Source organism: Dasypus novemcinctus, chromosome 10, assembly GCF_030445035.2.
Source record: "Dasypus novemcinctus isolate mDasNov1 chromosome 10, mDasNov1.1.hap2, whole genome shotgun sequence".
NCBI lineage: Eukaryota > Metazoa > Chordata > Mammalia > Cingulata > Dasypodidae > Dasypus > Dasypus novemcinctus.
Window position 1 is genome coordinate 107,088,854 of NC_080682.1, and position 14,900 is coordinate 107,103,753.

The 14,900-nt window shown below is 39.0% G+C and overlaps 1 protein-coding gene across 5 annotated transcripts in view; it reads right to left on the reverse strand.

Moving 5' to 3' along the window:
- XRRA1 (X-ray radiation resistance associated 1) overlaps positions 1-14,900 on the reverse strand; it is a 98,315-nt gene that overhangs the window by 73,582 nt on the left and 9,833 nt on the right. For 3 of the 5 annotated variants that reach the window (XM_058305950.2, XM_023585821.3, XM_058305951.2), the window contains exon 4: positions 10,124-10,311. In XM_058305950.2, the coding sequence (XP_058161933.1) occupies positions 10,124-10,311 (188 nt within the window). The remainder of the gene's footprint in view (positions 1-10,123; positions 10,312-14,900) is intronic. The other 2 variants (XM_058305949.2, XM_071218266.1) reach the window with 1 other exon arrangement.

The window sequence follows — 14,900 nt, forward strand, 5'->3', positions numbered from 1 at the left end:
GAAATTAAGAGAGTCTGTTAGCAAGAGATCTTCCCAATAAAAATTACTATTAATAAAGGGAGCTCTACAAGATGAAAGCAAAAGACAGTAGAGTGTAGTTTGGAGTAGTGTGAAGAAATTTAGATAGGGTAACTAGCTAAAACCCTTAATGCAAAACCTAAAAGTACTGAATCCTCAATATACAACTCTACTCTTTAATTCCTATTAGAGTCAGAATACAATTGAACAAGAAAAAGGTATATTTCCTGATAATGGACAAGCAGAATATAAAAAGGCAATGTGAGAAAAAAACAACATAAAGATGGGAAACAGATGGATTTCAGAGTAGAGAAAGTGTATGCTACTGAAGCTAAGATGTGTCTTTTCAAATTAGTAGCTTATAAATGTAGGCTGTGTAATACAAACCTGAGTATAATCACAAAGATAGTATTTAAAAATATACAGAAACAAAAATGAGAAAGGAATCAGTCAGATACATCACAAAAGATCAATTATACAGAAAAGTAGGTTGCAGTAAGGAAAAGAGATCTTTTAAAAAAGCTACCACACATAAAAACCAACTAACAAAATAACTGAAGTAAATACTAACTTTACAGTAATTATATGAAAGTTAATGGATTAAACTCCCCAATCAAAAGACACAGATTGACAGGATAAGAAAAAGCATGATCCAACTATATATTATTTACGAGAGATTCATCTTAGACCCAAAGATACAAATAGATTGAAAGTGAAAGGATGGAAAAAGATATTCCATGCAAATAGAAAGCAAAAAAGAGCTGGGATAACTATACTAATATCGGACAAAATAGACCTTTAGTCAAATAGCTGTTAAAAGAGACGAAGAACAAAACTATATTAATAAAAGGGTCAATCCGCCTAGAAGAACAACAATCATAAATATTTATGTACCTAACCATGATGCCCAAAGTACATGAAGCAAACAATGGCAAAAATGAAGGGAGAAATAGACACTTCTACAATAATAGGTGGAGGCTTCAATATACCACTCTCAGCATAGACCATCTAGGCAGAGGATCAATAAAGAAACAGAGTTTGAATTATATGATAAATGGATTAAACCTAATAGACATATATAGAATTGCACCCCAAAAGAAAAGGATATATATTCTTCTCAAGTGCTCATGGATCTTTCTCCAAGACCATATGTTGGGTCACAAAGTAGATCTCAATAAATCCAACAAGATTGAAATTATACATAGTACTTTCTCTGATCAAAATGGAATAAAGTTGGAAATAAACAAAAGGCAGAAGAAAATTCACAAATATATGGAGATTTAACAACACACTCTCTAAAATAATCAGTGGGTCAAAGAAGAAATTGTGAGAAATCAGTAAATATTTTGAGATGAATGAAAAATTGCGAGAAATTGGTAAATATTTTGAGATGAATGAAAATCAGAATACAACATATCAGAACCTATGGGATGTAGCAAAGGCAGTATTGAGATGGAAATTGATAGCGCTCAATGCTTACATTAAAAAAGAAGAAAGAGGGAGAGGATGTGGCTCAAGTGGTTGAGCTTCTACTTCTAGATGGGAGGTCCCAGGTTCAGTTCCTGGTGCCTTGCAAAAAACAAACAAACAAAAACCCAAAAAGCAAAAAAGTGAAGGGGTCAACTCAAGGGCACCAATGTGGCTCTGTGGTTGAGTGATGGCTTCCCACATACTAGGTCCTAGGTTCAATCCCTGGCCCTGGTACATCAAAAATAAAAAAATGAAGAAGAAGAAAGGGCTAAAATCAATGATCTAACTACACTGTTGGAGGAACTAGAAAAATAAACACAAACTACTACCAAAGCACATAGAAGGAATGAAATAAAAATCAGAGCAGAAATAAATGAAATTGAGAACAATAACAACAAAACAGAAAGAAATTAAAAAAACATAAGTTGCTTCTTCAAGATTAACAAAATCAACAAACCCTTAGCTAGACTGACAAAGAAAAAATGAGAGAAGATGCAAATAAAATAAAAAATGACAATGAGGACATTACTATTGACCTGCAAACCAACTAGACAATTTAGATGAAGTGGAAAAACTCCTAGGAAGGTACAAACAAACTACATTGACCCTAGAAGAAATAAAAGACATCAACAAACCAATCACAAGTAAACAGATTGAAACAGTCATCAAACAACTCCCCAAAATGAAAAGCCCAGGAACAGATGGTTTTGCAGGTGAGATCTACCAGGCATTCAAAGAAGATTTAATACCAATATCACTCAAGTTATTGAACAAGAAGGAACTCTATAAAACTCATTCTATGAAGCCAATATCACCCTTACACCAAAGTCAGATAAAGATATTACCAAAAAAAGGAAATTACAGACCCATTTCACTAATGAATATTGTTGCAAAAATTCTCAACAAAATACTTGCTAATCGAATACAACACATTAAAAGAATTATTCATCATGATCAAGTGGGTTTTATACCAGGCATGCAAGGGTGGTTCAGCACAAGAAAATCAATCAGCAGAATACACCACCTTAATAAATCAAAGAAGAAAAATCACATGATACTATCGACTGATGCAGAAACGGCATTTGACAAAATACAGCATTCTTTCTTAACAAAAATACTACAAAAGATAGGAATTGAAGGAAATTTTCTCAACTTGATAAAGGCCATATATGAAAATCCCATAGCTAACATTGTTCTCAATGGTGAAAGATTGAAAGCTTTCCCATTGAGATCATGAACAAGACAAGGATGCCCACTGTCACTATTGTTATTTAATATAGTGTTAGAGGTTCTAGCTGGAGCAATCAGGCAAGGAAAAGAAATACAAGGTATCCAAATCAGAAAGGAAGAAATAAAACTTTCACTATTCACAGATATGATCCTAAACCAAGCAGTACTGAAAAATCTACAACAAAGCCATTACAACTAATAAATGATTTCAGTAGTGTCAGGATACAAGATCAGTATGCAAAAATCAGTGGTGTTTCTACAATGCTAGTAATGAGCAATCTGAGGAAGAAGTCAGGAAAAAAGTTTCATTTACAATAGTGACTAAAAGAATCAAATATTTAGGAATAAACTTAACCAATGATGTAAAGCACTAGTATTCAGAAAACTACAATACATTGCTAAAAGATATAAAAAAAGATCTAAATAATTGGAAGAACATTATATGTTCATGGATTGGAAGACTAAATACCATTAAGATGTCAATTCTATCCAAATTGATATACAGATTCAATGCAATCCTGATAAAAATTCCACCAGCATTTTTTAAACAAATGGAAAACACAATTATCAAATTTATTTGGAAGGGTAAGGGGCCCCCAAATAGCCAGAAACATCTTAAAAAGGAAAAGTGGGAAAGCGGATCTAGCTCAATGGATAGAGCATCTGCCTACCACATGGGAGGTCCAGGGTTCAAACCCAGGGTCTCCTGACCCATGTGGTGAGCTGGCACACGCACAGTGCTGATGCACGCAAGGAGTGCCATGCCACGCAGGGGTGTCCCCCGTGCAGGGAAGCCCCATGCGCAAGGAGTGCACCCCATAAGGAGAGTCGTCCGACAGGAAAAACGTACAGCCTACCCAGGAGTGGTGCCACACACACGGAGAGTTAACACAGCAAGATGATGCAACCAAAAGAGACACAGATTCCCAGTGCTGCTGACAAGAATACAAGCAGACACAGAAGAACACACAGAAAATGGACACAGAGAGCAAACAACTGGGGGGCAGGGGAAAGGGGAGATAAATAAAAAGAAAATAAATAAATCTTTAAAAAATAAAAATAAACAAGGGAAAGTGAAGTTGGAGGACTCTCACTTCTGGACTCTGAATCATATTACCTAGTTACAGTGGTAAAAACAGCATGGTACTAGCATGAAGATAGATACATAGAAGAATTGAAGCAAACTGATGGTTCAGAAACAGAGCCTCACATCTACAGTCAAGTGATTTTTGACAAGTCTGTCAAACCCACCCAGCTGGGGCTGAACAGTCAATTCAACAAATGGTGCTGGGAAAACTGGATATCCATATCAGAAAGAAAGAAAGAGGACCCCTATCTCATACCTTATATAAAAATTAAAGCAAAATGAATCAACGACCTAAATGTAAAAGCTAGAATCATAAAGTTTGTAGGAAAACATCTTCAAGACCTGGTGGTAGGGAAGCAGACTTGGCCCAATGGATAGGGTGTCCACCTACCACATGGGAGGTCTGCAGTTCAAACCCTGGGCCTCCTTGACCCGTGTGGAGCCGGCCCACGTGCAGTGCTGATGCGCGCAAGGAGTGCCCTGCCACACTGGGGTGTCTCCTGTGTAGGGGAGCCCCATGCGCAAGGAGTGCGCCCCTTAGGGAAAGCCACCCAGCGGGAAAGAAAAGTGCAGCCTGCCCACACAGAGAGCTGATATAACAAGATGACACAACAAAAAGAAACACAGATTCCTGGTGCCACTGATAAGGATAGAAGTGGTCACAGAAGAACACACAGCGAATGGACAGAGAGCAGACAACTGAGGGGGTGGGGGAGGGGAGAGAAATTTTTTTAAAAAATCATTAAAAAAAAAAAAAAAGACCTGGTGGTAGGTAGTGGTTTCTTAAATCTTACACCAAAAGCATGAGCAATGAAAGAAAACAGGGATAAATGGGACCTCCTCAAACTTAAATATTTTTGTGATTCAAAGGACTTCGTCAAGAAGGTAAAAAGGCAGCTCACTCAATGGGAGAAAATATTTGGAAACCACATATCCAATAAGGGTTTGATTTTCCATTCTATATACAGAAATCATACAACTCAACAATAAAAGGGTGAGCAATCCAATTTAAAAACTGGCAAAAGACTTGGACATTTCTCCAAAGAGGAAACACAAATGGCCAAAAAGCAAAGGAAAAAAAGTTCACTATCACTAGCTATTAGGGAAATGCAAATCAAAACGAGATATCATTTCACAGTACATAGAACAGTCATTAAAAAACAGAAAGCAATAAGTACTGGAGAGGAGGTGGAGAAATAGGAGCTCTCCTTCACTGTTGGTGGGATTGTAAAATGGTACAGGCTCTGTGGAAGACAGTTTGGCGGTTCCTCAGGAAGCTAAATACAGAACTGCCATATGATCCAGCAATTCTTCTACTAGGAATATATCCAGAAGAACTAAAAACTATGACACGAACAGACATCTGCACACCAATGTTCATAGCAGCATTATTCACAATTGCCAAAAGATGGAAACAACCCAATGGTCCATCAACCAATAAATGAATAAACAAATGTGGCATATTCATAAAATGGGATACTGTGCTGCTGTAAGAAGAAATGAAATTGGGAAACATGGTAAAATAGATGAATCTTGAAGATATTATGCTAAGTGAAATAAGTGAGACACAAAGGACAAATATTACATGGTCTCAATATGAACTAAATATGAAGAATAAACTCATGGAGTTAAAACCTAGAGTAAAGGTTATTAGGAGATAAGAGGAGGGCTGTGAAGGAGTATTGATGCTTAATGTATGTAGAAATTGTAATTAACTTGACTGTAAAAGTGTGGAAACGGGTAGAGTTGATGGTAGCACATTAGAGTGAGTAGCGACAGATTTATAAATGGGTTTGTGGCTGAAAAGGGTAGTCTAGGGATATAAATGCCAATTGAAAGAAAGCTAGAGATAAACTAGGAACTGAATAACACAGTGAATGCAGGGGTAGATGAGAATTGTGGTTAATGGTAAAAATGTAAGAATGTCCTGTGAACTAGAATGGATGTACATCACTATTGCAGAGTGGTGGGAATGTGGAGAAGCATGGGAAAAATACAATTAATGTAATCTATGGACTATAGTTAGCAGCAATACTGTAATATTTTTGCATCAATGTCAATGATGTACTGTGTCAATTATAGGGAGATATGGAAAAAATATGCCAAATGTATGCTATGGACCATAGTTAGTGGTAATAGTCTAATGATATTAACTCATCATCTGTAACAAATGTTCCACAATGGAGTGGTGCACTGGTGAAGGGTTGTTGATAAAGATACAAGAAAGAAAATTATAGACCACTATCTCTCATGAATATAGAAGTAATAATCCTCAAAAAAATAAATGTAAATTGAGTCCAACAGCACATTAAAAGAATTTTTCACCACGATCAAGGCATGCAAGGGTGGTTCAACATAAGAAAATAAATTACTGTAATACACCACATTAAAACAACAAAGGGAGAAAAATGCATGATCATCCCAGTTAACACAGAAAAGACTTCTGACAAAATCCGGCATTCTTTCTTGATAAAAAACGAAAAAACACTTAGAAAAATAGGAATAGAAGGAAATGTCCTCATCAAGATGAAGGGTATACATGAAAAGCCCACAGCTAACATCATACTCAATGGTGAAAGACTGAAAGCTTTCCCTCTAAAATCTGGAACAAGACAAGGATGCCCACTGTCATCACTGTTATTCAACATTGTACTGGAAGTTCTAACCAGAGCAGTTAGGCAAGAAAAAGAAATAAAAGGCATACAAATTGGAAAGGAAGAATAAAACTTTTACTATTTTTACTATTTTACTATTTCCCCCCCAAAATCTACAACAAAGCTACTAGAGCTCAAAAACAAATTCAGCAAAGTGGTGGGGGTACAAGATCAACATGCAAAAACCAGTAGTGTTTCTACACAGTAATGATCAATATGAGTATGAAATCAAAAGAAAAATTCCATTTACAATAGCAACTAACAGAATAAAATATCTAGGAATAAATTTAACCAGGACTGTACAAAAGTTACACATGGAAAACTACAAAACTTTGCTAAAAGATATCAGACTAGATCTAAATAAATGGAAAGACATTCCATGCTCATGGATTGGAAGACTAAATATTGTTAAAATTTCACCTCTATCCTAAATTATTTACAGAATCAAACAATCCCAATCAAAACTCCAATAATATACTTTGCAGAAATGGAAAAGCCAGTATCAAATTTACTTGGAAGGGTAAGGGGCCCTGAATAGTCAAAACCATCTTGAAAAAGAAGAATAAAATTAGAGAACTCACACTTTCTGACTAAAGCTTATTACAAAGTGACAGTGGTCAAAACAGCATGGTGCTGGCATAAGGACAGACGTATAAACCAATGGAATCAAATTGAGAGTTCAGAAATAGACCCTAACATCTATGGCCAATTGATTGGTTATTTTTTTTTTAAGATTTATTTATTTATTTATCCCCACCCCTGCCCCAGTTGTCTTCTCTCTGTGTCCATTTTGCTGTGTGTTCTTCTGTGAGCTTCTTTCCGGGAATCTGTGTTTCTTTTTGTTGTGTCATCTTGTTGTGTCAGCTCTCCATGTGTGTGTGATGCCATTCCTGGGTAGGCTGCACTTTCTTTCGCGCTGGACGGCTCTCCTTACGGGGTGCACTCCTTGAGCGTGGGACTCCCCTATGCGGGGGACACCCCTGCATGGCAGGGCACTCCCTGCGCACATCAGCACTGCGCATGGACCAGCTCCACATGGGTCAAGGAGGCCCAGGGCTTGAACCACGGACCTTCCATGTGGTAGGCGGACGCCCTATCCATTGGGCCAAGTCTGCTTCCCTACGGCCAACTGATTTTTGACAAGGCTGCCAAGTCCACACAACTGGGAAAGAACAGTCTCTTCAACAAATGGTGCTGGAAGAACTGGATATCCCTATGGAAAAGAATTAAGGAGGACCCCTAGTTCACACCATATGCAAAAATTGACTAAAATAAAGACCTAAATATAAGAATCAGGACTATAAATCTCCGTGAAGAAGATTTAAGAAAGCATCTTCAGGATCTGGTCTTAGGCAATGGTTTCTTAGATTTTACACCCAAAACACAAGCTACTAAATAAAAAACATATAAATGGGACCTCACCCAAATTAAAAGCTTTTGTGCATCAAAGGACTTTGTCATGAAAGTGAAAAGACAACCTACTCAAAGGAAGAAAATATCTGGAAACCACATATCCAATAAGGGTTTAATATCCAGATTACATAAAGAAATCCTACAACTCAACAATAAATATACAAACAACCTAATTAAAAATGGGAAAAGACTTGAATAGCTATTTCTCCAAACATCATATACAAATGGCTAAAAAGCCTATGAAAAGATAGTTAACATCATTAGCTAGATAACAGATACTATTTCACACCCACTAGAATGGCCACTACTAAAAACAAAAACAAAACCAGGTAAGTACAAGTGTTGGAGAAGCTGTGGAGAAATAGGAACACCTGTTCACTGCTGGTGGGAATGTAAAAGGGTGTAGCCACTGTAGAAGACAGTTTGGCAGTTCCTCAGGAAGCTAAGTACAGATTTACCATGTGACCCAGCAATCCCACTACTAGGTATACATACCCAGAAGAATTCAAAGTAGGAACTTGAACAGATATTTGCACATGGACATTCATAGTGACATTATTCACAACTGCCAGAAGACAGAAGCAAACCAAAAGCCCATCAACAGATGAATGGATAAACAAAATGTGATATATACATGCAATGGTATATTGTTCAACATTAAAAAGGAATGAAGTATTGGTTCATGTGGCAACATGGATAAATCTTGAGGACATTATGTTGCATGAAATAAGCCAGACACAAAAGGACAAATATTGTATGATCTCACTGATAAGAAATAATTAGAATAAGCAAACTCATAGGATTAGCATCTAGAATATATGTTAACAGGGGCTGGGTTGGGAGGTAGGGAATGGGGAGTAAATGTTTAATTTGCACAGAATTTCTGTTTGGGTTGATTGTAAAGTTTTAGAAAGGAATGGTGGTGACAGTAATACAACATTGTGTACTTAATGTGATTAAAAGGGGAAATTTTAGGTCATATATATGTCACTAGAACAAAAATTAAATGAGAAAACAGAACTATACAACACAGTGAATTCTATTGTAAACAATGGACTATAGTTAATAGTACAATTATAAAACTGTTCTTTCATGAATTATAACAAATGTACCACATTAATGCAAGGTGTCAATAAGGGGTAGTATATTGGGGAAAAATACACCCTTATGTAAACTATGAACTATAGTTAATAGCACAATAGTACAATAGTACAACTGGAAACAATTGAAGGAAATCAAAAGATCAAATTGGAAGTACTTCTGCCCCTCCTCAATACTGTAGAAATACCAGATGCATTGTTATAGGTCTCCTCACCTTCAATGAGAAGTAGATATAATAATGAAACAAATTCTACAGTACTCAACAAAAAGTTTATACTATCCACTTAAGATGCTGTGAAACCGACTGCCTCCTCAAAGCTCTCTTTCAACATTTGACATGTGCAGAAACCCATCTTGGGAACCATAAGCAGAGTCCCGGAAGCAGATAGGTTGCTGGAGACTTCTTAGGGAGCTCTGACAATTGGACTGCACATTAATATTGGTTTACAAAATGAGTCTTTGCAAAGCCATTGAGACACTACATGGATTAGATGTGAAATTGCCTGGCTGGTCTCCAAGACAGGCACCCCAACCCTCCTCCAGGCTTTGGGCACTGGGTAATGAATGTCTAGTCAGTTTCTCTGGCTTTCAACCGGACACTAAAGCCAGAGGACAAAGACTGTGAGAAATCTGACCACCCCAATCTTCCTGTTCCTGGAGGAGCCTCCCCAGAGCAGGAATCTCAACACTCTCCTAGGTGCTTGAATGGTATTTACAATAGACTAAACCCTCTGACCTACTCCTTTGCTCCCCTAACACAAAGGTTTTTACCTTACATAATGTATAGACACAGGCTTTGGAGTCAGTAAACCAGGATTCTAGTCCTGGCCCGGCCATTTACTAGTGACGGAACCTTGGCCAAAGAAACTTAATCTCAGGGCTTCTGTTGTCTTATCTGCATATTGGTGGCAATATAAGGGGGATGATAATCCATATCTCACTACGTGTTGTGAAAAGAGGATAGAACACACTCGGTTCCTTCAATTCTTCCATGGGTAAAGAAAGATTTGGGCCCCTGCATTTTTCTGGTTGTTCTCATTTGACCAATGTCACCCTAACAGTAGGACGGAGTGTGTTGGGGCTAGTTGTGCCAGAGCCAGGACAGTCACTATTGATGGAGCCAGTCATTACAAGATACATTTGCTCTCACCAGAAAAGCCCGGTCTAGGATGAATCCAGGAATATCTACTTGGTTTTCCTGCTGAGACCCTTTCTTCCTCCTGATGTCCAAAGCAAGCTTCTTCTGGGTTTCCTGACCTGCAGCTGATGCCTCGACTGCACCCCTGGGCTTCTTCTTCAGGTTACAATTCCGAGCCACTAACCAGTGTCCTCGGCCTGCTGAAAAGATGAGAACAATGAGACGGGGTAAACTACTCCTAAGCCACCACTAGTTATCTATAATACTTGTAATGGTTAGGCTAATGTGTCAACTCAGCCAGGTAATTGTGCCCAGTTGTTTGATCAAGCAAGCACTGGGCTAATTGTAATACAAGGGCATTTATGGACTTGAGTCACCATTGACTTTACTGCAGTGGTAAATCATAGGTAGCTGATTACAATTATATCAATCAGGGAGACTGCCATCAGCAATGAGTGATGCTTTACCCAGTCAGTTGAATGCCTTAAAAGGGAAGTGATTCCAGCATTGAGTGAGAATTTCCCAGCTCGTCTTTGGACAGCCAACGTCTCCCAAAACTCATCAGGGACCTTCACTGGATTTTCACTGGAGCCCCTGGTTGCAGCCTGCTGTGGAACCTGGACTTGTGCATCCCCACAGTTGCATTAGAGACTCTGATAAAATCTCTTACTATCAACAGGTATCTCTTGTTGATTCTGTTTCCCTAGAGAACCCTGACTAATATAATACTAAAACCAATAATAGCTCCTTGAATACCTAAATATTACCAGACACTGTACTGGCAAGGGTTGGAGGTGGGGAGATTGCTACATACATTATCTCATTTAATGGGGGCAAAAACTCAATTAAGGACATGTTACTGTCCCCATTCTACAGATGAAAAGGTTATAACTCAAAGAGGTGGAATGGTTTGCCCATTTCCTCCTTCCAGCCATTTTTCCCTAAGTTCTATTTGTTCCTTAAAGACTCCAATCAAGAATTTCCTGTTCTGGGAACCTAATGCCCCTCAGCAGATCTGATCATTCTTTCCCATGCCAGTTATTTTCCCACTTGTCATCTTTCAGGTAAAGCCAATGTGTGACCTCAACTCAATGGGCTCTATCTTTGCAAACCTCACCACGGATTCCACTAGTATAAGGGAAAGGTTATGTTAGGAACTCAGATAAGAACATGATGGGACAGTTGGCACTTAAAAAAAACAAAACCCAAATAGGATATGTTCATTGTAGAAAGAATTAGAAAATGTATGTAAACAAAAAGAAGATTATGAGGTTAACTAATAAGCCCACCTAACAAAAATCATGGCAGGGAAGTGGATGTGGCTCAACTGATAGAGCTTCTGCCTACCATATAGGAAGTCCAGGGTTCAATACCCAGGGCCTCCTGGCCTGTGTGGTGAGCTGGCCCACATGGAGTGCTGCTGCGCACAAGGAATGTCGCCCTGCACAGGGATGCCCCCTGCACAAGGAGTACAGTCTGCTCAGGAGTCGTGCCGCCCACACAGAGAGCTGATACAGCAAGATGACGCAACAACAAAAAAAAAGAGACACAGAGAAGAGACAATTATGAGATGCAGCAAACTAGGGAGCTGAGGTGGAGCAAGAGAATGATCACCTCTCTCCCACTCCGGGAGGTCCCAGGATGGGTTCCTGGAGCCGTCTAATGAGATTACAACAAGCACAGAAGAACACACAGTGAATGGACACAGGGAGCAGACAATGGAGGGGGGATGGAGGGGGAAGAAATAAGGAGAAAAAAATACAAAACCCAATCACCAAATTAAAAAAAAAATCATGGCAACATCCTGGAATTTGTTCTCTTTCTCATCAGCAGTTTGTTTACTGCATAGCATTCCTGGCAATCTGTTATTATTTTACTGTTCAGTTATTGATTGTCTGTCACTCTCTAGGGTGAAAGCTACATGATAGCAGGGAATTTGATTCCTTCCTCTCAGGCTTGTCACATTTTAAGTGTTGCTGAATCAATGACTGGATGAATTCTGAGCCACAGCCCCTGCCCACAGTCCATCTGGACCTTTTCTGAGCATCTACATTGTGCCAGCAACAAGGGCTGTGGGGATGATTAAGACAGAAGCCCTGACCCAAAGGAGCTCAATACCATAAGGGGTGCTGTGGAAGCCCAGAGGAAGAATTACCAGCCTAGGGCATGAGCTGGCTCAAATAAATTGAAAGGAGTTCACCAGGTAGGGATGGAAATAAGAAGGAAGCCTTGGCAAGGGAAGAATACAAGAAACATCAAGAGGCATGAAAGGTCAGGACCATGGAGAAGAATAGCATTGTTGTGAGAACCAGCATGGTGCTTCTGACAGCTTGCTCCTTGCCCTTGCAGCCTTACTCCCCCTGCCATGGGGGCTTGTTCTGGCTCATCTGGCCATGGCCGCAATCCCATCCCTTAGGTGTTACTCCTTTCCTACATAAGCCATTTCCCATTCCCACTCTGGGCAACCCATTTCTCATGGTGGTCCCCATCTGAGACATGGGCTCTGGTTCTTCTTTGACCCACCCCCAAAGCCCTGAATCCTGGAAATCCCAGGTCTGAGCTGGCGCCAAAACCCCAACATGGCCAGAAGCAAGGCCCAGAGTGTGTCAGGAAATAATCATGAGGGAAAAGAGATGAGGCTGGTGTCTTAGTTTGCCGGGCTGCTATGAAAAATGCCACACATGGGTTGACTTAAACAAAAAGCATTTATTGTCTCACAGTTTTGAAGGCTAGAAGTCTAAAATCAAGTAAGATCATGCTTTCTCCCTGAAGTCTGTGCTGGTGGCTGCAATCCTTGGGGTTCTTTGGTTGGCATTTCTGCCAATAGCAGTGAACATGGCAAGGTTCTTGGTCTCCTCCTGTGTCTTTCTCTGACTTCACTTTTTATAAGGCTTCCAGTAATACAGATTAAGGTCCACCCTGGTTCAGTTTGGTGACACCTAAATAAGCTCTTAGAGGAATGTGGATCAAGATTAAGAACATGTCTTTGTGGGGTACAAAATTCCATCAACCACAGCTGAAGAGGTCCTGACAACCAGAATAAGGAGCTCGGGCTTTAAGAGGGGATTTTTAGCACAAAGGGGATTCGTGGGGAGGTTGTGGTTTCCTTTTGTGTTTTCAATTTGAGGTAATTTTAAACATATAGAAAAGGTGCAAAAAATTAGAGTTCCCACACAGTCTTCACCCATCTTCTCTAATGTTAATGTTTTACACAATAGAATTAACTTTGGTATAATATTAATAACTACAGACCTTCTTTGAATTTTACCAGTTTTCTCATTAATGTTCTCTTTCCATTACAGGATCCAACCCAGGATCTCACATTACATTTAGCTGTCATGTCTCCTTGGACTCTTCCAACCTGACAGTACCTCAGTTTTTCCGTTTTGTATGACCTTGACACTTTTGAGAGTATGGATCAATTATTTTGTAAAATGCTCCTCAATTTGAATTTGATGCTTTCTCACAATTAGATTGAGGTTTTGTGCTTTGGCAGGACTATTCCGGACGTGACACTCTGCCCTTGTCAGAGCATCATATCAGGTAGGACGTGATTTCAGTGTGTCTTATTACTGGGGCTGTTAACTTTGATCATCAGTTAAGGTGGTATCTGCCTGGTTTCTCTACTGGGAAGTTACTACTTTTTCCCTTTGTAATTAATAAAGATACTTTGAAACCATGCAGATATCCTGTTTCTCATCATACTTATATCCATTTATTATAGTATCTGTGATCAACTTGGCTAAGCTATAGTACCTAGTTATTTAATCAAATACTAATCTAGGGGAGCAGGTGTAGCTCAGTGGTTGAGTGCCTGTTTCATACATAAGAGTCCCAGGTTCAATCCCTGGTATTTCCTAAAATATTAATCTAGGTATGGCTGTGAAGTTATTTTATGGATGTGATTAACATCTAACATCAGATGACTTTAAGTATAGGAGATTAATCTCTATAATATGGGTGAGCCTCACCCAATCAGTTGAAAGAACAAAACAGATTTCCAGGAAGAAATTTCAGCCTCAAGACTGCAGCCCCTCCCTGAGAGTTTCCAGTCTGCTGGCCTGCCCTACAGATTTCACACTTGCCAGCCTCCACAATCATGTAAGCCAATTTCTTGAAATAAATCTTTTAAAATATATACATACACATAAAAAGATAGATTTACATATGTATACATATATATGCATATATATGTATATATATCACTGACTGGTTCTGTTTCTCTGGAGAACCCTGATGGATACAGCATCCATAGATGGTTCTTGCTTACAAAATTTATTACTGTGATGTCTTAATAGTGATTTTCTATATCCCTCATTCCTTCTACATATATTAACTGGACTGCTACTGTAAGAAAGAGCTGTTCCTTCTCTCCTACTTACTTATGTAGTCAAATATTTATTTATATCAGTATGAACTCATGGATATTTATTTATTCTATGGTTTACAATCCAATTTTATCATTTATTTTGTTGTCCAGACTGTCTCAGCTTTGGCCCTGGAGAGCTCCTTCAAGTTGGCTCTTATATTCGGTTTTTTAAAAAAAATTTTTCTTTCTTTTTTTAAAAAATTTATTTCTCTCCTCTTCCCCGCCCCCGGTGTCTGCTCTCTTTGTCCATTCACTGTGTGTTCTTCTGTGTCCGCCTGTATTCTCATCAGCAGCACAGGGAATCTATCTCTTTTTGTTGTGTCATCTTGCTGCATCAGCTCTCCGTGTGTGTGGCGCCATTCCTGGGCAGGCTGCACTTTATTTTGCACCGGGCAGCTCTCCTTAAGGGGTGCACTTCTT